The sequence below is a fragment of the Medicago sativa genome, chromosome 6, assembly GCF_051527215.1.
Source record: "Medicago sativa cultivar Bolivia chromosome 6, Bolivia_mono, whole genome shotgun sequence".
Lineage (NCBI taxonomy): Eukaryota > Viridiplantae > Streptophyta > Magnoliopsida > Fabales > Fabaceae > Medicago > Medicago sativa.
The window spans coordinates 387,123-411,429 of record NC_140754.1 but is presented as its reverse complement, the minus strand read 5'-3'; the positions used below and the strand labels follow the sequence as shown (position 1 = coordinate 411,429).

At 34.3% G+C, this 24,307-nt stretch overlaps 3 protein-coding genes and 1 pseudogene across 3 annotated transcripts; all 4 read left to right on the top strand.

Moving 5' to 3' along the window:
• The first annotated feature begins 7,953 nt into the window (after positions 1-7,953).
• Positions 7,954-10,012, top strand: LOC146911815 (uncharacterized; annotated as a pseudogene).
• Positions 10,013-17,529: 7,517 nt separating this feature from the next.
• LOC146911814 (uncharacterized) lies at positions 17,530-19,900 on the top strand. The gene is made up of 9 exons (XM_085717882.1): positions 17,530-17,779; positions 17,883-17,979; positions 18,061-18,182; positions 18,269-18,353; positions 18,466-18,753; positions 18,838-18,934; positions 19,027-19,215; positions 19,411-19,515; positions 19,877-19,900. Exons 1-9 carry the CDS (start codon positions 17,530-17,532, stop codon positions 19,898-19,900), a joined length of 1,257 nt encoding a protein of 418 aa, XP_085574008.1.
• A 1,312-nt stretch (positions 19,901-21,212) lies between these two features.
• Positions 21,213-22,364, top strand: LOC146911813 (uncharacterized). Its single transcript, XM_085717881.1, has 3 exons — positions 21,213-21,270; positions 21,411-21,548; positions 21,640-22,364. Exons 1-3 carry the CDS (start codon positions 21,213-21,215, stop codon positions 22,362-22,364), a joined length of 921 nt encoding a protein of 306 aa, XP_085574007.1.
• Positions 22,365-22,414: 50 nt separating this feature from the next.
• Positions 22,415-23,296, top strand: LOC146911812 (uncharacterized). The gene has a single exon (XM_085717878.1). The coding sequence runs from the start codon at positions 22,415-22,417 to the stop codon at positions 23,294-23,296; it is 882 nt and encodes a 293-aa protein (XP_085574004.1).
• The last annotated feature ends 1,011 nt before the right edge of the window (positions 23,297-24,307 follow it).

The following is a 24,307-nucleotide window of genomic DNA, read 5'->3' as shown; positions in this document are numbered from 1 at the left end:
TGAAAGTTAAAAAAAAAAAAAAATCTTTGCTATCTTATTACTAGTGTTGTGCCTCATCTTGTACGCGCGCACGCACACAATTTAAAAAAAAAAATTGGGGCATAAAGCAAAGGACTTTACTGCTGCATGTAACCTACTACCTTCCCTTTTAATAGCATACTAGCGTTTAGACGGACACTTCCGTACCTATCTGTCCGTTTTTTCTAATGCGCTAATGTATGTATATACTAGACATGTCTCTTTGTATAAATTAATATATAATATTCATACACATATATAAATATAATTTAGTTAACATGGTGTAGAAGAGTATAATATATAAAGCTTATGATATAAGAAATAAAAACCTAATGAATAGAGATCTCTTGTTGCCCTTCTGTCTGCTTTTATTTTTGTTCAAGTCAAATGAGATTCATCATTTTTCTATAAATTTGTCTACTTTTATATAAATTCCAGTTGTGATTTTTGTTCAAGTCAAATGAGATTCATCATTTTTCTATAAATTTGTCTACTTATATATATATATATATATATATATATATATATAATATATATATAATATGTTTTTTTTATAATTTAATTTCAACATAAATATGAATATGGATTAAGTTAAGGTCTAAAGTTTCTCATTCATTTCATGACTTAACTTGAAACCAGGGCTGGACAAAATAACCGAATCCGCCCATAAACCGAAAAAACCGGGAAAACCGCAACCGCCGCGGGCGGGTCGGAATGGGTGACGGGTTGAAAAGGAACAAAAAAGGTTAACAGTGAGTTCATATGGGCGGGCTCGGTTTTCAAATTTAGGTCCAACGGTGACCGAACCCGTCCGTTCACATGAAAGCCTACAGTGATACTCTAAAAAGATACTGTAATACCTGTGTACTAGTACTGATTTTTTTGCCTTGAGACCCACAAAGTGAGATAATATTTAATTTTTCTAGACATATCTTAACCCTTCACGTGTCTATTCCACCAACCTAGTGGCTACCTTATCTTTCTTCAACTTTCAAGACACAACCCCACCTTTTTTCAGAAACAAAAAACACCACACCACCTCAGTTCTCTCTCTTTTCTCTTGTACTACTCCATATTCACAATGAACTACAACTTGGATGAGTTCACCATGATACACACATACACAACCTTTCTCTTCTTAAGCTCGTGAATAATGAATATTGAAATTGTTTGCTACAAATATTTTCTTATATTCAAGCTTCTGGTTTCTTTTGAGAGTAGATTACAGTTTACAACTTTCTTGAATTTCTTTGATCTCTAAAATTTATCTTCTTGCACTACTCTCCTTCGTCTCTTGAAACCGTGCAAACCGTCCGACCAAACCGGCATCCGAATAACCCGTCACCCGAACTAACCGTTGAGGCAGACGGACGGCTGTGGGTTTCATTTTTCCACCCGCGGTGGTCACTCGGATTTGCATTTTCCAACCGAAATCCGACCGAACCGTCCGATTGTCCAGCCCTACTTGAAACTCACGATTACCTGCCAGCCTGTTTCAATACTGTCGAGACCTTGACTAAATACTGTCGAGACAGACTCAACTCATTTGGTTGTTGAATTTGTGGGCGCCAAACGTTTATAGTTGCCTTTGCTCCATAGAAACGATCTCCCTTCACATAAGCTAGGGCATGCTAATTGTTCCAACAAATTAAAACCAAAAAGAATAAAACAAATACATAAAATCAGGAGATAATACAACAACAAAAAGCATTTCTTTGTTACAGAAAGTTATGGAGACCTTTTTTTCGAAAATGGTTGTGAATGTGTGTTAATGTGAATGTGAATGTTCATTTTGTTAGAATACTAGTGTAACGCCCCGTGCCAAACACGGGATACATTTTATTTAAAATTATTTAACAGGGTTTACACATAAATAAGTTTTTTTTAGCTATTATTTGATTTTTTTAGTTTGATTTCATTTCAGAATTTTGACATTATGTAGTACTTTATCTTCATATTTAAAATTGAGACAATAAATCATTGTTTATCGGGACAAAAAAATTAAATTTTATAAAGATATAACTATTTTTGTGAGAGTGATAAAATAGTGAGAAAAAGTACAACAATGCTTCAAATATAAAAATACTATAAATAATTACTATATTCTTAAAAATATATCTAATTAATAAGAGGTATGATCACCTCTATTATAGTCTACCATTTTGGCTCTGCCCTCTCTTTAGAAATCTTCCGCCACCTCACCCCTTTTTTTTTTCCAAAACTTCATCACTCACGATGTACCATCATGCAACGATGGTGCGATGAGTGGTGTCGTCCTTCCGCACCACCCTTTTTTCGGTTTCCACAACAATCCGCGTCGTTGGTTTCCGATTCAACCAGTACCGCGTCTGCTACGGGTGGTGGTTGCTGAGTTGTTGGTATTCGTAAATCGTTGGTTGGCACCGACGAACTTGTTTGGTTCTATGTGTTGCCTTCTCAATGGCAGAACCCCGCGTTGGTTTGGTTGAAACTCAAAAGGGTCCATTCTTTATCCTTTATTTTACCACCGTTTTGGACCTTTTTCGCCGCCGTGTGGATTGGTTATGGTGGGTCATTCGAATCCGCCGTCTCCTCCCTTTCTTTGGAGGTGGTTGCGGTACTGTGTTGGGCCAGAAATGACTATTAATTTGATGTTGATCATAGCAGTAAACAGTTGGTGCGTGTGTATTTGTTAATTACCGTGTTGGTGGTCGAATCTACTCTTCACTCTCAAGAATATGTATGTGTTTCGTATCCCATTAATCCTTGATTGACATGGGACTGTGTGGACTCGAAAGAGTCGTTAATGCTTGTTGTCGTTGCAGGGAGTTGATGGTACGTGATCCGATTTTGTGTTGACGATCGATCAATTCGCCAAATTATAGACCCGATTGGTCCTCACAAACGTCTATCGTTAATGGTATTTGTTTGTTAGAATTAATTAGGGTTGAATCCACTTTATTGATCTTTTTTTGATGTATTACATGTTAGGGTGGATCCACTTGGATTGACTGGGTCAGGTTTTTTTGTCCTCCAGGTTTTATATAATTTTTCCCTTTTTTTAATAATATATATGAATAAGGTTAAAAAATTCTTCATGAGAATAAAAAAATAATAAAAATAAAACTTACATGAATTAAAATGTATATTAGGATAGATAACATTAAATAGAGTCAAAGTAAGTTATACATATATATATTTTTTAATTTAAGATAAAAAAATGTAATTGTTTATTCTTTATATCTAAGATTGAAGAGAGTCCCTAAAAAATATTGGAGAGACTATTTCTCTCGGAAGCAAATTATCTCTAGTGAGAAAAAATTGAGAAAACAATTTTCTTTAAACTCCTCCCTACATTTTTTTTAATTAGAGATCAAGGGTCACAAATTAAAACATTCTAACCTAATTTCGTTATACTTTAGTGTAGTTATGATTTCGAATTCATCGTTTCCCCTTTTTTGCAAGCAAAAACTTCCTCCTTCTTAAAGTTCCTAACCAAAACCAACAAACTAAAACCTCCATCAAACACGGGGAAGAAAAAGGTAGGAGATCTATGTCAACCCACTCAATTTCATGCAAGTTCTTCAACTCCTCAATGGCGATCCTAAGAGTAAGGTTAAAAAATTCTTCTGGTATGCTAATGCGGGATAGATCAGGCAACTAAAAATAAAGGTAATTGTTTTACCATTTATTAGAAAATGTATTTACTAAAAGGATTGTGAAAAAAAAATCTCCTTCATCAAAATAAGCATACATTTTCTTTAGTTCTTTTTGTCTCCATAATTTAACGGTTGAATTTGATCTTAGTTGATTGAAAAGAATTTTGTAACATCGTTTTCCAATCTCTAAATAAACAAATAAAATGGTTCAAGTAAATGAATAAATATGTACGTTTCAATGGTATTAAATAAACAAGTTAATAGTTATAAATACTTACCTAGGAACAACTTAACTTTTGCCAACAAAATTGTCAGATTCGCCTTTTTAAATTTACCGAAAGATAGAAAAAAGAGTACATTCAAACTGATATCTTTTAAAAATTAATTGACAAATAATTAAAATAATAATTAAATATCATAATGTATTATATATTAAAAATAAAAACAAATCGAGTTCACCCATTCGAATTTAATTCAATGTTCTTGTAATGTATCTTTGTATTCTCCTTCAATATCCACCACAATCGGTTTAATTTCTTTCATTCTTCAAGGCTTACTTAAGTAAAATTTATTTTATTGAATCCTTATTATTTTTAGTGTGGAGGGAGTGCGAAAGCTAGGAAAGTCAATTGGGTTAAGTGAGATAAGGTGTGTCTTGGTCGATATAGTTGTTGCTTGAGGGTTTGTATAGTGCAGAAGTTTAACTTATCTTTGCTACGTGAATGGTTTTGGAGGCTAATATGGATCAATGAGTTTGCATTTTAAAGTTTTAGCTTCTTAGAATAGTTTGGGGGGAGTTCATGTGAAGAGTGGGGACAGTTAGGCGTATGTGTTGTAAAATTACTTCCATGGTGTTAAAATAGGGGCGGAGATGGGGATTAGAAATTGGTTTGATGACAACTTGATGATAGTGGAGAGTGATGAGAAAAATACTCCTTTTTTTTTTGCCATGATTCGTGATTGTAGAGTGGTCCTTTGTGTGATATATTTAGAAGAACTTTTGAGTTATATCAAAATAACTCTGTCATTTAAAGAGATACGTAGGTTAAGGTTGGATGGGGTGGAGACGATGCCATAGAATTTTTCTTGGAAGGAGGTGCAGGGGATATATTATTGTTATTTGTTGGACAACATTATTTTTAGGGCTAACGTTTGTTGGACAACATTATTTTTAGGGCTAACATTTTCGATAAGTTTCTTTAAAGTTGATCATGGTGAAAGGTACCCTGACAAAGGGGTATATCATCAAAAGATGCAGGTGGAGCATGATGAACCTATGACTCTAAAAAAATCTCATTAGGAACAAAGTAGCTCCTCTAATGTCTCTGTTTTCGTGTAGGCTCTTGAATATCTGAATTCTAACAAAATGCCAACTTAGCTTGATGGAGTATTTAAAACATGGACTCATTTTTATGTTCAGGCAGATGTGAAAAAGAGGAAAATTATCTTTTTTATTTTTAGTGTGAATTCTTTGGTATCATATAACATAATATTCTAAAGTGGTTGGATAATTATTGTGTTCTTCCCATTAATTATTGTGAGGGTACTCTTCATTTCAGTGGTTCTCAATTGTTCCAAAAAAAGTTACTTTTAGTTTTCAGTTGATTTTGTTGACTTGCATTTGGATTATTTGGAAAGACAAAAATTCTTACATTTTTGTCACAAGAATCAGTTTATGGTGTTGTTAGATAAATTTACAATTCTCGTTTACTGGTTACAAAATGCTAAGAAATCATGTACGTATTTTGAGTTGAAATGTTGGTGGAATAATCTTTTCTACTTGTCTTGGTTATTCTACCTCATGATTTGGTTTTTTTGTATCTATGCATCTTGAACTTTGTATTTTCCTTTGTTGGCCATGCACATCTTGTGTTTGAAGGGTTTTTAATATAATTGATTTGACGTCTTCATACAAACAAAATCCACCCCAGTCAAGACACCAACTACATCAACATATTATATATTTCATGTTGTTAGAAAGGGATGGGGGTTCGAAATTAGTTTGATGATAAAAATATTATTCAAATTACATTTCATGTCGTAAGAATCATTGAAAACATCAGATGTAGTGTAAACGAAAACATGTTTGTAGGGACCAAAGCAGATTTAGATATATTGACTTTTGTGTTGATTGTAAAATTAAGTTTGTATTCGTTTTATGATGGTCTATACGAACCACTGTTGCAAGCAACATCAAATGAGGAAATCGTGAACACCATTGGAGCTGCTCCTTGAACTTGTAGATCAATGTTCTTCATATAGACGCACCAATTCGATCACCCTAGATAACAAAGATTAAAACACTATACTTTAAACAAAAAAAAATACAAAAAAACAAAAAACAAACAATAATAAAACTACCTTTCGATCCATTAGAATCAAATCCATGGAAAATGGTAGTTATTTATTTTTGTAGTCTTGAACAAACCAAGTACGAACAATCCTCACAACCAATGTTCGGGATTGTTTTCTTGGCGAAACATCAGAGATGAAGTCGTGTTTCGTAGTCATTTTTCTTTGCAATAGAAAAAATTATAGAACTAACTTAGAATATAAATATTAGAGAACCAGAGAACAAAAAAAAGAAGAACTAAATTTTGTGAATGTTGTGTACTCGTACCCAAAAGCACTACTATTTATATAGAAAAATAGTACCGTAACGGATATCTATTAATTATTAATTTGACCGTTTTGAAATTAATATTATCAACGTCTTTAATATTATAAAATGTGCATTAAAGGATTAGATTATATTTCATGTAACCTACAAAAATTTAACTTCATAACATTTGAAATTTAATAATATCTTATTAATATTAAGTAATATAATTTTGTAACAGACCAAAATTCAAAATATAATTTATTCAAGTTATTTATTATAATTTTGTAACCTACCAAATTTTTAATGTACCGTATAACTGTTAATTGAATACTAATTATATTAATAATTATTTGATTGTAACATACAAATTTTTAATGTAACATATAAATTTTAATCAAAACATTAATTATATAATAATTATTTAATTTTAACGTACCAATTTTTTAATGTAACATATAAATTTTAATTGAAACAATAATTATATTAATAATTATTTGATTGTAACGCACCAATTTTTTAATGTAACATATAAATTTTAATCGAAACAATAATTATATTAATAATTATTTGATTGTAACCAACTATGTATTTTATGTAAAATTTAATGTTAAATAAAAAACGGCTTTTAATAATAATTATAATTATTAAGCTTGTATTAAAAATTAAGAGAAATTTTTGGAACAAATGCCAAGTAGGATTATGATGATGTGGACATCTTTAGAGGAGAGGATTTTGGAATAGGCTATTTCTAAAAACTCTAAATTGTTAGTATAAAGATTAGATTGTTTATTTGGGAGGACATTTTTTGGTTTGGCCCATCTCATATTGTATTTTCTTTATATGGTAAGCTTGCTTAATAAATTTTGCCGATTCAAATATAAAAAATCAATTTATCTGAAATGAGTGTTAATTTTACATATTTAACCCTATAATTATCAATATCACATGAGAAAAAATGTATTTATGTTTTTCAATGGTAAATTAAATAAGAGTATAGTTGTAAAGAAATTACTAATGCATGTGGAATTTATAAAACTAAGAGCCCGTTTTATGGACATGATAAGAGATTCCTTTCTCGAAAAAATTATATTTTTTTTGCGTAAAGCCATATTTTAACGTGTTAAACATGGCTGCAAAAAATCATGAAAATATTCAACCTTTATGCCACTTTTCTGGACTGCATCAATAACTCTTACAAAGGAGAATAGCCAATTCGCTCCAGGTTGATTCAAAATTCTCGCGTACCCCGTCCTTTCTCCCTCTTCAATCCGCGTTTTTGTCGGAATCGATAACAGCCGCCTGGGTTACCTGCTGTACCATGCTGCTTTGTATGTCAGATCCAGATCAAATTGATTTGGCTGGGATTTACGCAGGAGGGTTTGGGAGGTATGTATCCTTCGACTTTATTGCATTGCTAGCAAAGCTATAACTTCAAATTTTTGTTTTGTAGTGGCGGTGTGGCAGGTGGACATGGATAATCCGTCTAGATTCTATTGGATTGTTGTACTATGCTGCAGGTTTTTGCAGATTTTGCAGATTTTGGGTAAGGGTTTGTTGTACCATGTTGCAGGTTTCTGCAGACTCTATGGGTTTATAGCTATTTTTTATTTGTCCCTTTTACCCTTGACTTAGTGCTATAAATTTGTCCAGTCTGGTGCGGTTATTGTCAAAGTGTCAAAGCTTGATCCAAAACAGTTCTGAGGTTGCAGCTTAGATGGATAAATCCATTGATTGTTTGTGTGATATTGTTCCTGGTAGAGAGTCATGGAGGATCAAGGTGCGTGTGCTTAGGATGTGGGAGGTCCCAACCTTTTTGAAACCTGATCAGGCTAACTCTGTTGAGATGGTTTTGATTGATGAGAAGGTATGTTGATTATTTATTTTGTCTATCAGGTTTATTTCTTACATTCAGAATCCTGTACTATTGAGAAATTTATATTTGAATTTTGCATTTTTGAGAAATTTATATTTGAATGCTCCCTTTTCCTTCCTTTCGTAGGGTGGGAAGATTCATGCCACCATTAGAAGGCAATTGTTGTATGTTTTTCAGAAGAAGTTGGTAGAAGGAGGAGTGTACAAGATGTCATACTTTGCAGTTGCCCCTGGTGTTGGCTCATACCGTACTACCATTCATCCATATAAGCTGATATTTCAAACGAAGACAAAGGTGGAGAGGGTTGAGAGTTCACTTATCCCTGTGCATGGACTTTCTCCGATTAAGATCCAAGAAGTTTGCGCCCACACCGCTGATTATGATTATTTGGTTGGTGAGTCCAGTGTGGTTTGATGTGGTTACTATGCAGGGCCTGTTTTAATTTTAAAATTTGTTTCAACTAATTCTGTGTAGATGTTGTTGGTTTGATGACTGGGATTTCAGCCGAGAGAGAGTACGTTAGGGATGGAAAGGTTACTAAGATGGTTGTTTTCGAGTTAACTGACGAAATGTAGTTTTTTTATTAGATAATAGTGATTTATGTAGTTGAATTGTAATTATTAAACTATATTAACCCTGTTTTGGTGTTTTTCTCATTGGTAAGGTTGAGTGTGCGTTGTTTGGAAGCTATGTTGATTCTCTCCAGAAGATGATGGGGGAAGCTGGGGAAGGATTGCCGGTTGTTGTGGTTCAATTTGCGAAAATTAAAATATTCCGAGGTATAAATTTTCTGTCCTGTTTGCCTGTTTATTTGCATTTTGTAATTTATGGATCAAGCTTATCTGTTTATATGCAGAGAGGGTCTCTATGTAGAATGTTATGAACACGACTAGAATTTGGGTGAATCCTCCTTTTGAAGAGGCTGTGAAATTTAGAGAAGGGTCTGTATGTTCTTTGTTTTTTTTTTTTTTTTCTGTTGTGTGACTTTGGTTTTATATAATTCTATTTTTTAATATATGTAAACTCTGTGTTAATGTGTTAATATGTGTTAATATGTCAATATCAGTGTTGCAATCCATGGCATTGAACCTTCTAGTGTTGTTCCTTCGCTTGGTCCTCGCATTAGGCCTTCGATTGAAGAGGATTTCTTGCGTAATCACCCCAAGAAAAATATCTATGAGTTGAATGCCATTGTGGAGGATGGGATTTATGTTGTCTGTGCTGTTGTGGAAGGTTTGGTTGAGGGGGAGGATTGGTGGTATCCTGCGCGTCGTTGTCATAGGAGTGTTACTCCTGATTCTGGTGCATATTACTGCAAGGGGTGTGTGAAGCATGTGTTCCATATGGTTCCAAGGTTATATTAAATTAAACCCATCGCTATTATTCAAATATTTTGTATGGTGTTTTTTGTTTATTGTAATTATGTGTTGTAGGTATAAGGTGAAGCTCAATGTGAGAGATTCTACATCAGATGCAGTGTTTGTGATGTTTGATGGTGACATGCAACTGTTGCTTGGTGAGCAGTGTAGCGACTTAGTTTCTGCAGCCAAAGTTGGTTATAGATGATTCTCCTGGTGATATTGTTGTGGTTTCTTCACCGGTTTTTGTCTTTATTTGCAATTTGTAATTGTTTTGATGATGTATCTCTGTTAGGCTGAAAATGCTGGATTTTATCCTCTTGAGATTGTTAGTTTGAAGGGAAGGATGATGTTGTTTAAGGTCGAGAAGACTGCATCTGCAGGGGTCATGTTTGATGGATCTTATAGGGTGAAGAGGGTTTGTGTTGATCCATCTATTGTTGAGGAATTCTGCACTTCTGTCAAGGTTTGTAAACTTTTTTTAGCATTTGTTGTTAAGCACTATAGAGCTGTTGCGTTTTGATGTATGGCCTAAGACCGATTGCTTTCCATTTGTAGTTTTTCTCTGATGTTGTGGGTTCTGAGGTTAGTGATTTGGTAGAGGATCTGGATGTTGCTGAAGAGACACCGGCCAAGGTGTGTATATTTATTCTATTAACGGAAAATTTATGTTAGGTAGGAGCAAGTTTAGTTCACTTGCAATAAATTGGACAGTTTCTTTTGGTTGCAGTAGTGTAGGTATTAGAATCATGCTGAGGGTGAACATTATGTAGAATAATTAAGTTTTCAAAAGAGTGAAACATTTAATGGTATACTGTATGCACACTTTGTCTGCATGAAGTCATTGCCTTTGGCGCCATCGTGAATCATGTCGTTTAAAACCCATGAATTGTTTGCAGGCTAGAGAATAATTAAGCAAAATCGATTAACCAAAGCACATATATACTAACCACTGTTTTTATTTGCTGGCAATGGATGTTGCATTAACTAATTATGTGGTTTTGAGATAAATTATGAAATAAAACAGCATTGAGAAAAAAAATATTGGTAAGGAATTATAATTATGTCCATTAATTATGAAGCCTTTTCTGAAAAATATATTGATTGAAACAACATAATGCACTTTTATATCCTTTTTAAGTTACCAAAGTATCCAAACAAAGTGAGTGAGATGCTATTTTAATGTGCAGTTTGTGTCTGATGGTGTGGATGCTGAGTTGAATGAATTGGGTGAGGATCCAGAGGTTGTTGAGGAGACACAAATTGAGGATTTCGTGGCTAATGTTGTTGTTACTCCAGTGGATCGTGTGTCTGATACATCTGGGTATGAAAATACTGCTCCAGTTCTTAAGGTAACATTTTGCTTTTATAACTTTGGTTGGGTTTATATAAATTTAGAATAGGAGGTAGACATATTATATTAGTGGATGATACTTTACATTTAATCCTCTCTGTAGACCTTAATTGTTGCATAAATTCTTATATTTGCAGCAGACCCTAGCTGTGGATCCTGGATGTGAGGCTGTAAGTTTGGCGGATGATGGTACTGTCTTTAAAAGTCCAGACCTGTCAGGAGCTACTGCTGCTGAGAAGAATGGGGCTGTCAACAAAGCTAAGAGAAATTTGCGCAAGGCATTTGACGCAGTTGGTCGTGACAAGTCCACTACCACCAAGAAAACCAAGGCTCCCAAACTTGATCTGGATTGAGTTCACCTGTAGGGTTGAGACTGTGTGGTTGTCTACTATGTTGTGTTGGATTGTCCATTAGACTTTATGCTTTGTAATAATCACTTATTGTATAAGTATTTATAGAACTTATCCTCTATGTTCCATTTCCTAAAATCTCCCTCTGGGTTTGTGGGAGTATTTTATTGCATTGATGTTATGTCGTTGTGGACTTTTAGTGTTGATGTCATACCTATTGTATGAGTATCTATGTTATCATGAAGAATAAAGTATTTGTCCTTCATTTTAGTCTCTGTTTTAATATATGTGCATTACATTTTATTCAATTTCCTCTTGATAATTCCATCCTATATTTGACATGCACTAATTTCCATAGCATATAACTTTCATATAGCTATAATTCATCATCTGTTGGGTAATTGGTTATATGTTCCAGGATGATTATGATTATGATGTTTAATAAACTTATTTAACAACGTGATGATGTGCATCATCGTGGTGGTTTCTCTTCAAGCTAGAGGTAGTATGTGAACTAAGATTGCTCTCCATTATTCATTGTGGATGAGGGAGATGGAGAGAACTAAGAAGTTTGAGAATAGATCCTAAAATAATGATGAAGAATAATATTGGATCAAGGGAAAAAAAAGAAAGAAAGTGCAGGCTGGAATTATCAGAAATGTATAGGTTATATAGTTAAACCAATTTAAACCAATTATCGGAATATATAATATTGCTAATTCTCGGAAATATATATGTTATATAATTAAACCAATTTAAAGGGTAGTGGAATCCATGGATAACTAAACTAGGTACATTAGTCATTATTATTATTTTAATTAATAACATTTTACTAATTATGGTCCTTAGAATAGTTGAAAGGGTGTGTAATTGACACAAGAAATTTCTAATTATGTTGTTGGGTGTTAAAACTTATTGTTGGGGGTTGGGCTAGCAACATATTTATTAAATTGGGCCAAGTTAAGTTCAGTTAAGGATTGCCCTTATATAAAAATGTTCCTTGCAGTGTGGTGCCACATTTGTGTTGAGTTTTTGAGGTTTGGTCGCTCCCCTTTTTTCGTTGTTCTCTGTTATTTCTTGAGGTCTGGTCGCTCAGCCCTTCTACTCTCGCGAGTCTCCTTCGTTCCAGCTGTGTTGAGCTTCTGGTGAGTTTTTGTTCGTATAGGTAGAATAGAAGAGTATGCGATACCTTTTTCATTTACATTTTTGTGCAATTTTCATGGATTGTGAACATTCTTATATTAGCCTGATTCATTGTCTTATCTTATATCCAATCTATTGGTTTTCAATCGTTTTTGATGTAGTGGGTTATTGATTTCATGTTGATCTGTGATATTACATGGGTTAGTGTCTAATTCGAGTACCATCCTGACATGGGTATTGTAAGGAGTTTGTGTTGGATAAGTGCAGATTTATAGTTTTGTTCAAATCACAGATTTATTATTTTTGATTCATACAGTTGTTGTTAGCAAGTGGTAAGCTTCAGTATTTGGACAGCTGTCTTATCGGAAATGCAATGGGTTCTTTGAATAGAGCAAGGGAGAGATACACGGTACAACTCTGCTATTCTTTCTTTGTCTTTTAGTCCTTTTTTCAGAAAATTACAGGAATAAAATCCTATGTCAGGTGTGTATCTCTGCCTGTCAGTGTTTAATTTTCTGAGCACTATTACTAGACCTCAACTTGAAAGTAAACCTGGTGCATGTATGTGTTTGTAGATTGAAAGTAAACCCGATACATTTTTCTTTATTTCTTTCCCAGTTTTCCTTAGATCTGTAAAATTTATATACAGGAAATTGATTTTAAGTTTCAAGAAAAGTAGATATTTTATTTCACTTAAACATAAGCTATTCAAAGAAATAAAGAAAAACATTGACCTACATTTGATCTTATAAAAATGTATCCCATTACATCGTAATAGATTGTCAATTGAATGCATCTGTGATTGAGAGTATCTACGGTGCAGTTTTTGCCGCAATTTAAGCGGATTGCGTTGAAATATATAAGGCAGTGCTCCGTTTGTTACCAATATCAATAAATTGACTCTTAAATAACATCTCAGAGACTTACCACAATGAGACTAAGAAAGAAAGTCTGAGCTCCTTCAAGAACGAATCATAGGCACCATTTAGAAGGAGTGATTTGTAATATAGTTAATGTGTTATTTAAATTAGATATGCATCATTTGTATAATTTATTTAGTTAATTCAGTTAATTTAGTTAATTCAATTATTTTGGCAAGAAAGTCTATATTATTTTGTTTGGTTGTCACCATTGGGTCTGGTGTTGTCAGATTTTTTTTGCTGAAATATTTATATTATTTTTTATATGCATATTATATGCATTATTTGAATTTTTTGTTTTCCCTCCCAACTGCCTTATCATTGCTATATATATCCCACAAGCTTCACTTCATGGTAAGGGTGCACAACACACTTTAATATTTGTTGGTTACCTTTGCCTTGATTGAATAGATCTGACATCTTTTGGTTGAAAATGTCTGGGTTTGCTGATTTTGTTGGAGACCATGCAGTAACAAAATTTATTGATTTCTGCTCTTCAGAGGATGAAGGTGTTTCCTTTGTTATTGCTTGCTACTTTGGGGTTGAAGAGGGTGTTGATATGTGGTTACCTGAGGATTCTACTCACTTTGATCCTAGGTTTTCATATCTAAAATTTTAGGTTTTTTATATATTAAGAAACTTTGTCTAAATACATGACATGAATCTTATTATTTTGGTTTTTATTTGTTATTGTAGGTTTAGACTAAAGATAAGTGTTGGGAGTGTTGAGAAGGAAACTATTTTCCTTCTTAGTGATCGTGTTGCGATGGAGGCTGCGCCCTATACCTGCGATCTTTTGATGTCGTTGGTAGGTTTTGTGCAATATACAAGGCATGTGGTTGTTTATTGCACACTTTTTTTAGGTAGTTTTAATCTCATTTGTGGTTTTGGTTGTGTTGTTGTTTTTTCCTTTAGGATGGAGGATATACTCTGTATCCTATTGAGATGGATGACTTTTTTGGGGATCCCCTACTTTTCAAGGTAACAAAGAAGATGAAGGATGGTCCCAATTCTGGTATGCTTTATAAGGTTGAAGATTTTTTTTGTTGGTCCTTCCTTGATGGATATATGGTTGAATCCGTTTCATTCTGCATATGGTTTGGCATCCTCTGTTGTAAGTGTTTGCTTATTATTAGCTTTGTAGCCCTTAATTGATCACAATTAAAGAAAGTTGAGACTGCTTGGATTATTAGCTTTAGCTTTGTCTAAATACATTAGATCACATAAGCTGTGTGCTTTTATTGCAGGAATAGGCTCAATGCGTTGAGACTCCTCAGTTTGTTGACTATCCTCATGATGCAGCTGATGGATGCGTTGAGGTTGCTGAAGTTGTTGATTCTTCTCATGATGAAATTGATCGCTGTGTCGAGGTTGCTCATGCTGTTGACTGTCTTTATGATACTTTTCATATCTCTGCCTCTGCTGGTATAGATGTTAAGGAAGGGGAAGACTCCAATGTAGTTGGAACAGTTGCTGGTGGGGAGTTGAAACAAGCCCTTAAGAGGAAATTCATGGAAGCTTATGTGGAAGTTGATGGCTTGGAGTCGCTTATTCGTGTGACATATGGAAGGGCTGCTGAGAGTGAATGATTTGTGTTTGTGGTCCTTAGAAGTGTTATTGTTGTATGAAATTACCCCATGTGTGGTTGACATTGTTGTTGTTTATTCTCTGTGACGTTATATTTCTGTCTTAGTTAAGTTTGTAGTGTAATAGGTTATGTGGGATTGTTGGTGTTGTGACGAGTTGGTCAAAATATTTAAATAAGAAAGTTATTGGGATATATTTGCTGGCTTTTGTGTTGTTGGTGTTGAATTACTAAAGAGAAATTATTTTATGTACCTGACAGTTCCTACTGAAGAAAATTATGTTGTATTTATATTTTATCCTATTTGAGATTGTAGAAAGTTCCCATTCTGATGGTTATGGTTATATGGTTCTAGGTATTGTAGGCCTAGGTATCAAGTTTGTACTTATCAAATTTGTAGGCAACTTTTACTTTCTCATTGCCATAACAACTGGTAGCTTTAATCCTGCAGCCCTATCTTTTGAACTTATTTATTTTCATGTCCGTGTGTTCTTCAAAGCAAAGATATAAACAATTTATATTTCCCTTTTAAAGTAATAACTCATTCCTGTTACATTTTTAAGCAATTTTTGTTTTTTTAGGTTCTTCAAGATAACTAATATATCCATAATTTATATGTAGTATACACACATTATTTACTTAATGAACTTAGATCGGTAAAAGTTCCTTATAAATGTGACCGGAAAAAATAGTCCTCTTACTTTGTTTAAATAGTTTAGAACCCCGTTCATTTGAAATTAATCTTCACGTACATCTCTGTATCTCAGAGCGCATATACAATTATATGTTTTTTTTCCTCTTAAAGTAATTACTATATCCGATCACATTTATAGGGAACTTCTATTTGTTTAGGTTCTTCAAAATATCTAATATATCCATAATATAATGTAGTACATACACATAATTTATTTAATGAATTTAAATTGGTAAAAGTTGATTATAAATGTGACCGGATAGAGCACCACTCTACATCTTTTCTTCTGCTTCATCATATTAATATTATAATTGGTTATTCCATTTAAGTCATGTAGGTTGTCATGTGTAGGGTGCTAGGTTAATATTATATTCAAATTAATATATGAGCATTAAAGTGTCATTTTTTGTCATATATACCTTTGATTAAACGAATATGGTATTTTATTTTTTGGATGATATATTTGTTTATAAGACCACATGATTATTTGAGACTTATGTCAGTTTTAATCAATCAAATAGAGTGTGTTGAAGAGTGTGTGTCAGAACGTGTGTTGCTAGCATTCCCCTCTACATTTATAATAGGTGTTTTTTTGCTTTTCTTAAAATAATATGAATAAAAGTTACTCCCTCCGGTCATATTTATATGCAAAAATTTATTTTTTAGGTACTTTGAATAACTAATGTATTCATTCACATTTAAAGATCAAATAATTTAATTATTCAATGTACCCAAAAAATAGTTTTTTTGCTTATAAATTTGATCGGAGGGTGTACACTGTATCAAGTGATTTTTATACTAAATTGGGCGTTCATTTATTTTTCCAATTAAGTTGTGACATATCCCAAGATGTCTCATTGGCCATTAAAATAAGTGTTCTTAATCTAGATTTTTCTATATTAGGTGTACCTTATTAGTGATAAACATTACTTTTTCCATAACATCATTGCATATCCTTGAGAATATTTGTAGGCAGCAATAGAATTAAATGCGGACATGGGGTTGTGTAATTTTGCCCAAAACAAGACAGCTTGCTACAGTGCCTAAAATAGTAACAAATGTATTTCAAATCCGGCTCCCTATTTCTCATGTTTCATGTCGTACACTTAGAGAGGTATTCCATTAGTAGCTTTGTTTCTTTATAAGTATAGTACCAACTCTGTATTTTCAAAGTTCTCATACAAGGTTACCTGAACAGTGTTTTAAACTCCAGTCATGCAACGTCCCTTTGATTGTTTGGCGAGTGTAAGACCACCAAAAATTGATTGGAGGATAAAGGCTAGGGTTATTAGGTTGTGCAATGTTGAGAGTAGCATAGTGCATGGCAAGGTTATCTCAACTGAGATGGTTTTGCTTGATGGTGATATGAGTATTTTAATCATTTCCATTCATGGTCTGATGTAGGTACTTCAAAGTGTTTGTTGTAGACCTTGCCTGTTGTATGGACAAAGTCTATAGTGCTAAATGATTTTCTGAAATATAATACTTTCATGATACTTTGATTTTCCTAATGTAATACTTTGATTTTTATAAACCTTGCCTATTCCATAAACAAAGCCATAATGCGTTTGTAAAAAATCTCTAGAGTCCTAGATGATTTTCCTAAATTATTTTCATTGATTAGTTTGTGAGATGTAATGCTTTGATTTTTCTTGATCAAAATGATTATCATCAATACTTTGATTTTTATAAAGCTTGCATGTTTCATAAATAAAGTCTATAATACATCTGTAAACAATCTCTAGAGTCCTAAGTGATTTTCCCAAATGATTTTCATTCATTAGTTTCTGAGATGTAATACTTTGATTTTTCTTAATCAAAATGATTATCATCTTTGGTATAATGAGATCATCTTTGTTCATGAACTGATAAATTCCTTATAGGGTTTTTTTTCTTTCTTTTGCTGGTATTTACTTTCCTGTAGTTACAATGGATTATGGTTGCTTATTTGATTTGTTTGTATGGCTTTGTAGGGTGTTAAGATCCATGCAACTATGCCTACTGAATGTCAAGAGTTTTTTAAGAGGCCAATGCTTAAGGAAAATTCTGCTTATGTTATTACCTGTTTTAGAGCATTTGAAAACTTTGGATTTTCTAGGCCTACTCATCATAGTTACAGGATCGAGTTTCTTCCAAGTACAAGGGTTTATTTGATCGATAATTACTACATTCCGCCATATGGATTGACCCTCTTTACCTCTAAGCAGATCAGGAGGCGTATTTTTGGATATCGTTACTTGGTTGGTAAGTTTTTTGATTTTGTTCTTCCTTTTAATATTTTTGACTTGGATTGTCCATTGGTTGTGTTAGGGTAGTTTTTTAGATTCTGAATCTTGCTTTTTGACAGATGTTATGGGGCTATTAACTTCTGTGCATTATGAATGTGTTGTTGATGCAAGTGACAATTTGTCCACCGTTGTTAGACTTGAGTTAACAGACGAGAGGTGTGTTGCCTTTACTCATTGATTTGAAGCATTGCTTTTGAGACTTGAGTAGTTCACTATTTGTATTTAATTACTGTGTAGGGGAAGGATTGATTGTACACTCACTGGTCCTTATGTAGCAGCGTTCAAGAGGATGTTAAAGAATTGTAGTAACTTTTTACCTGTGGTTGTGATCCAGTTTGCTAAAATTAGGATTGATGGAGGTTGGCATATTATTTGGGTTGTGTATTGCTCTTATATATTTCAGTGTTAAGTCTTGAGAGTTTGATGAAATTGAATGTTTTGTTAGGTTCTATTGCGGTCAAGAACACCGAGTATATGACAAGGTTGTTATTCAATCCGGCCGTTGCTGAAGTTGCTCAGTTCAAATCTAGGTTGGCTAAACTAATCAGTCTGGTGTTTAGCGTGTTTGTGTGATGCTATTTTTCTGTTGTTATTCATAGGCTGAACATTTTTATTAAAAACATTGTTTGTGTGCGTGTGTAGGTTAGTTCTCTCAGGGAAAAAATGTCCCCTTAACCGTGTTCACGATGCGCCGCCCGTGGTCAGATCTGATCATTCTCAGTTTGACGGTGTTGTTCCTACGAAATCAATTGCTCAGCTTATTCATGCTCGAGAGGATGGCTTATTCGTTGTTTGTGCTATGATTACTGGTCTTTACCACATTGAAAAATGTTGGTTTCCATTGTGTGATTGTAGTAGGATAATGGGTCAAGCCGATGGATTTTATCGGTGTGTTAGATGTAATCGCACAACTTTTAACGTGTCTGCGAAGTAAGACTCTTCCTATTGAATTTTATCTTTGTAACCAAGGCTTTGGTTTATCTCTGCAAAGGATATCTGACAAGTTTTATCCAGGTTGCGCGTTGTCGTCGGTGACGGAGAAGCCACTGGAAGGTTTCGAATGGCTAATTACTTGCTTGATGGAATTTCTTCACTGAACTATAAAACTACGGTTGGTTCTTTGTTTGTTGTTTTGGGATATTGTCAATTTTGCAGTATGCAGCTCATTGCTATTTCTCCCACCGTTAATGATATGTTTTTTAGGGACTGAAATCTGCTTTGAGTGAGGATGGAATGAAGGCTATGAAGAATAAAAAATGTCTTTTTACTGTTCAAAAGACATTGCTTGCGGAGAGCATGGCTGGAGATTTATTTGAGGTTGTCCGCTTGACTGATGATGAAGAAACAATCAGACGTCACCATGCCTGCGGAAATAATTATACTCCAATCAAGGTTTGTAATAGTTCTGCCATATATTTTTAGAGTAGGTGTGCAGGGGTATGTGGGAATTCATGGTGGTGTGTCTGTCCTATGGTTTCTATTGGATTTAAAAAGAAAATTTGCATATGATAATAGCTGGGGTTGTTCTCAAAGTGTATTTTTATATGAAATATGTAATTATATACCAACCTTGTTTTTTTCTTCCAGTCCATCTTCAGGCCTGCTTTTGGTGATATTACACCTTCCTGTGTTGCACAACGTGTTCATGTTCCTCTTCCTCGAGTGTTCCAAGTTCGACCGAAGAATCATTGGGTGAGTGGGATGTGGCTTTGACACTCAAGCTTGGAACTTTTGATCAAGAGGTTGTCTCAAAGCCTATGTAGGCGCAAAAACTCGGTGGTCCAAGCTTCTGAACGCATTATAAGTAATTTACCTTGATGTTTTAACTAAATTAAGTTGTACGGTGTTTTGTAGTATGCATTCATGTGCTTATAATTACTATGTCACGTTAGATGGGATGTGTTTTGTGCCCGCATGTTTTTAGACTATGCATCCAGATGTAATGTTTTGAGGTTGATGTTGATTATTTCCATCTTCCTTGTGCCTGAAACTTTGGCCAGCTGTTTTAAGTAATTTGTTAGAATGTGACTGCAATGTTTATGTTTGGTATCAGGCTATGCTTATTATCCAGGTTTAGCTGTTATTATTATTGTTTTTGAAACGATAAAATTTATTAACGCCAAAGGAGTACAAGACGCAAGGTATGGATGATATAAGGTAACAGTTGGAACCACGTTTATACGGAACACGAAAGCTCAAAGCAAAGGTAAAGAGCAGGCCACCCCCTACACTCCCACTGCTATGACAGTAGCAGATGCTAGCAACGGACAGAGCCCATGCCATAAATAGATAGTATAGAGAGGTCCCTATGGCGCGCTAAACAGGGATAAAATACAATGGGCCTAAACAAACTAGCACATCAGCTGATCGGCTGTAGCAAGAGAGCATAACAGCAGCTGCTATGTCTTATTCTCATTTGCAGTTGCAGCTGATTTTTGACACCGAGTGCAATTGAGTCCAATGCATATACCTTTTGGATGATACACCAGAGATAGTTTGCATATTTATGAATAGTGTGTCATTGGTATCTTTGTGATGAGGGCATACATAATATACAAGTGCTTCATGACTAAGAAAGTATATTGCTTTGCACCAGTGACTGCATCCCATACCTGTAAACATTAAACTTTTAAAAATGAATTTTTTTGCATAGGTCTATTAAATATGTATGGTAAACCGATTTTTGATGACCCTGTCCTCTCGACATGTTACAACACAAAGTTGTGTGTGTAGGATAAGAAAAAGCAAGATCATTGACACTCCCAGCATGAGCCTCTGTCTGAGCCACAAAAACTATATTGATATCCATATATCAAGAAGTTATGGATCTTTTGCTTTCAATCATCCAATGTAAGGATTGGAAATAAATGAATAAAGATCTAAAAAGTCTATGAACTTTGGACAGATGAACCTCTAAGTGGTTTCTCAAATCATCCCCACCATGATAGGAATATATGTGGACAATATGTTTAGAATAAGCAACACCTGAAGTATCAAATAGGATAAAGACAACTTTAGAACTCCTTACATATTTGTATATAATGCAAAAGGCAAAAGTATCACAAGAAATATTCAGTGAATATGAGAGTAAAACACAGGAGTATAAACTTGGCATAACATACTGCAAAGTGTTCCATCAGGACTCCACACCACACAATTAACTGAGGCTGTGTACTCAATGGAAAGGGAAGCCTGCATAAGCTGTTCCTCCCAGAAATTAAGATACCAGATGCAAGTAATATAGCTTTCCTGTCAGCAACCACATGAAGAAAGCATCAACAATAATACAGTATGCATCCAGACAAGTTACCAACCTAATATCTTATTAATAACATGAGCAACCCAAATATGAAATGAGTAAAAAGATGCTATCATTAATACAATGAAACATGACTATAATCAACACAGAGCAGAGGATAATACGATATTTCATGCAGGACCAACCCAGCAATAAGATGCATTGGGCTTAAAATGAAACAGAATCAATGCATTGACCTTAACTCTGCTCTTATTATCTTCTACTTCATTATTGGCTGATGATCGAGAATTTATTGATGCCCTTATTGAACAAGGATTTCTTTGTTCAGGGTCCTCTGTTCGAAAGACTTTTGCAAATTTGTTGTTGTGTGGTTCTCTTGGTGATCCACTGAATGTTTGGGAGCAAACATGGGAGATATTGTCAGATGGAATTTTGTATGAGAGGCGAAGGTTGCTTCATATTCCTGGTATGTTCTATTGATTATGAATTTTGTTCATATTGCTTGAGTGTAGATAATGGTTGTTGATTTGACTTATTGTGTTAATAATTTTTCGCAGATTTGACTATATCCTCTGATGATTTGAAGCAACTCTGCTTGATTGAGATTGACAAGCTTTTGCGAGGTAACGGGAAATCACTCGAAGATTTTGAGTGCATGCCCAAGTTAGATTCTCATGTTGCTGAACCATTCAATAACATCTTATTGGCGAATGAATTATCATATGACTCAGCCGAGATGTTTTCAAAACACAACGATTTGTTTTTGAACTTGAACGAAGAGCAGATGTTTGCTTACCATCAAATATTGGATGCTGTTTATGGAAATTTAGGTCGTATGTTTTTTGTTGATGGGTATGGTAGGACTGGAAAGACGTATCTTTGGAATGCTTTATCCTTCAAACTTCGTTCAGAGGGTAAGATTGTGCTCAACGTTGCCTCAAGTGAGATTGCATCTTTGCTTCTTCCTGGTGGAAAAACTGCTCATTCTCAGTTTGCAATACCAGTTCTAATTGAAGAGTCGTTTTGTAAAATTGATAAGGATAGCAAAAAGGCAGAGTTATTGGCAATGGCAAGTTTGATTATATGGGACGAGGCTCCAATGATTAACAGACTGGCGTTTGAGGCTTTCGATCGTACCTTGCTTAATATAATGAATAAGAATGGGGGTGATGCCTTGAATTTACCATTTGGTGGGAAAACTATAGTGTTTGGTGGGGATTTCCGACAAATACTTCCTGTTGTTCCTAAAGGAGGTCGTGCAGATGTTGTCATGCTACTATAAATTCATCTCTATTGTGGCGGTGGTGCAAGGTTTTGAAGTTGACCAAAAACATGCGGTTGGAAGGGTCCTCTGATAGTGGTGAAACTGAGTCATTGAGGGATTTTGCCCAATGGATTCTAAATATTGGTGATGGTAGAATAGGGGAACAAATTGATGGTGAGGCTTCTGTTGAAATCCCTGCTGATTTGCTTGTGAAGACATCTGGTGATTTTTTGGCTGATATCGTTGGGGCAACGTATCCTGATTTACTTCAAAACATGCAAGACTTCTCTTTTTTCCAAGATCGAGCTATTCTAGCTCCTACGCTTGAGTTGGTTGAAAGGGTTAATGATTTTGTGATGACTCTTATACCTGGAGAAGAAAAGGAATACTTGAGTTATGATACCATATGCAAATGCGATGAAGATGTTGGAATTGATCAAAGGTGGATCACAACCGAATTTTTAAACGATATCAAATGTTTTGGGATGCCAAACCATAAATTGCATTTGAAGGTAGGTGTCCCATTGATGTTGCTTAGGAATATTGATGTCTCATCTGGACTTTGCAATGGTACACGGTTGACAATTGCATCAATGGGAAAGAATATTATTTTTGCAAAAGTTGTTAACGGGCCTCATAGTGGTGAGATAGTCTATATCACTCGAATGAATTTAGTGCCTTCAGATGCAAATGTGTCGATTACTTTTCAAAGGAGACAGTTTCCTTTGTGTTTGTGTTTTGCAATGACAATTAACAAGAGTCAAGGACATACATTGTCTACTGTTGGACTTTATTTACCAAGGCCGGTCTTCACACATGGTCAACTTTATGTTGCTGTTTCCCATGTTAGATCAAGGAATGGGTTGAAAATATTAATAACTGATGATGATGGTAAGCCATCGACGTCAACGACAAATGTGGTCTACCATGAAGTCTTCCAGAAGATTTGACTGTTGTTGGTTGCAAATATGTAGTATGTTGTCTTATAAATATGGTTGTTTAAGTATTATTGGAATAAAAGTATCACTGTGTAACTTCTAGACCTGATGTTTGTCATAATATAGGGTGGAGATTCACCGTTTAGTTTATATGATGTTTCACCAATTTGGTGTGCTTTGTGTAACGTTGTTGAATAAAATTGTAATTTACTTCTTTGTGTCACTACCATTTTGTCGTTGTTGGAGTATTTTAACTAATATTAGGATGTGGTAGAGTTTTCATTCAAGTATACACTATCTCAAAGCTTTGTAGAGTTTTCATGTACTTCGAGGATGCTGTGTGGTTCTTTGTTGACTACTGCTACACCTTCGCGTAAAAATGAACAGCGTAGTTTTGTGTTCATATTATGCCCAATTTTTTTCGTTGGTGTTTTGGGTTTTTTTTTTTGGATTAAGTCGGTAGTGGCGTGGTTTGTGTTTTGTAACATTTTTGTCGTTGCTTGCTATGCTTTGTCGTTGTGCAGGTTCCTGGTTTTCATCTGTCGTTGATTCCACCCGTGCGACGCACGGGCAGCACACTAGTATATTACATGATTAAAAAATTAATACTTTTGTGAAAATCTAAAAGTTAAAATTTTTTTTGTTATCTCATTACTAGTGTTGTTGATGCACGAGCGCGCACACACAATTTAAAAAATAATAATAATTGGGACTTACACCAAGGACTTCAAAGGCGTAATGGTTGAGACGGCTACAAGTAACCTACTACCTTCCCTTTTAATAGTATACTATCGTCCATCTATCCACTTTTTCTACTGCGCTAACCTATGTATATACTTGACATGTCTCTTTGTATAAATTAATACATAGTATTCATACACAAATATAATTCATTGAACATCATGTAGAAGAGTAATATATAAAGCTTATGATATAAGAAATAAAAACCTAATGAACAGAGATCTCTTATTGCCCTTCAGTTTGCTTTTATTTTTGTTTAGGTACTGTGCTAATATATATATA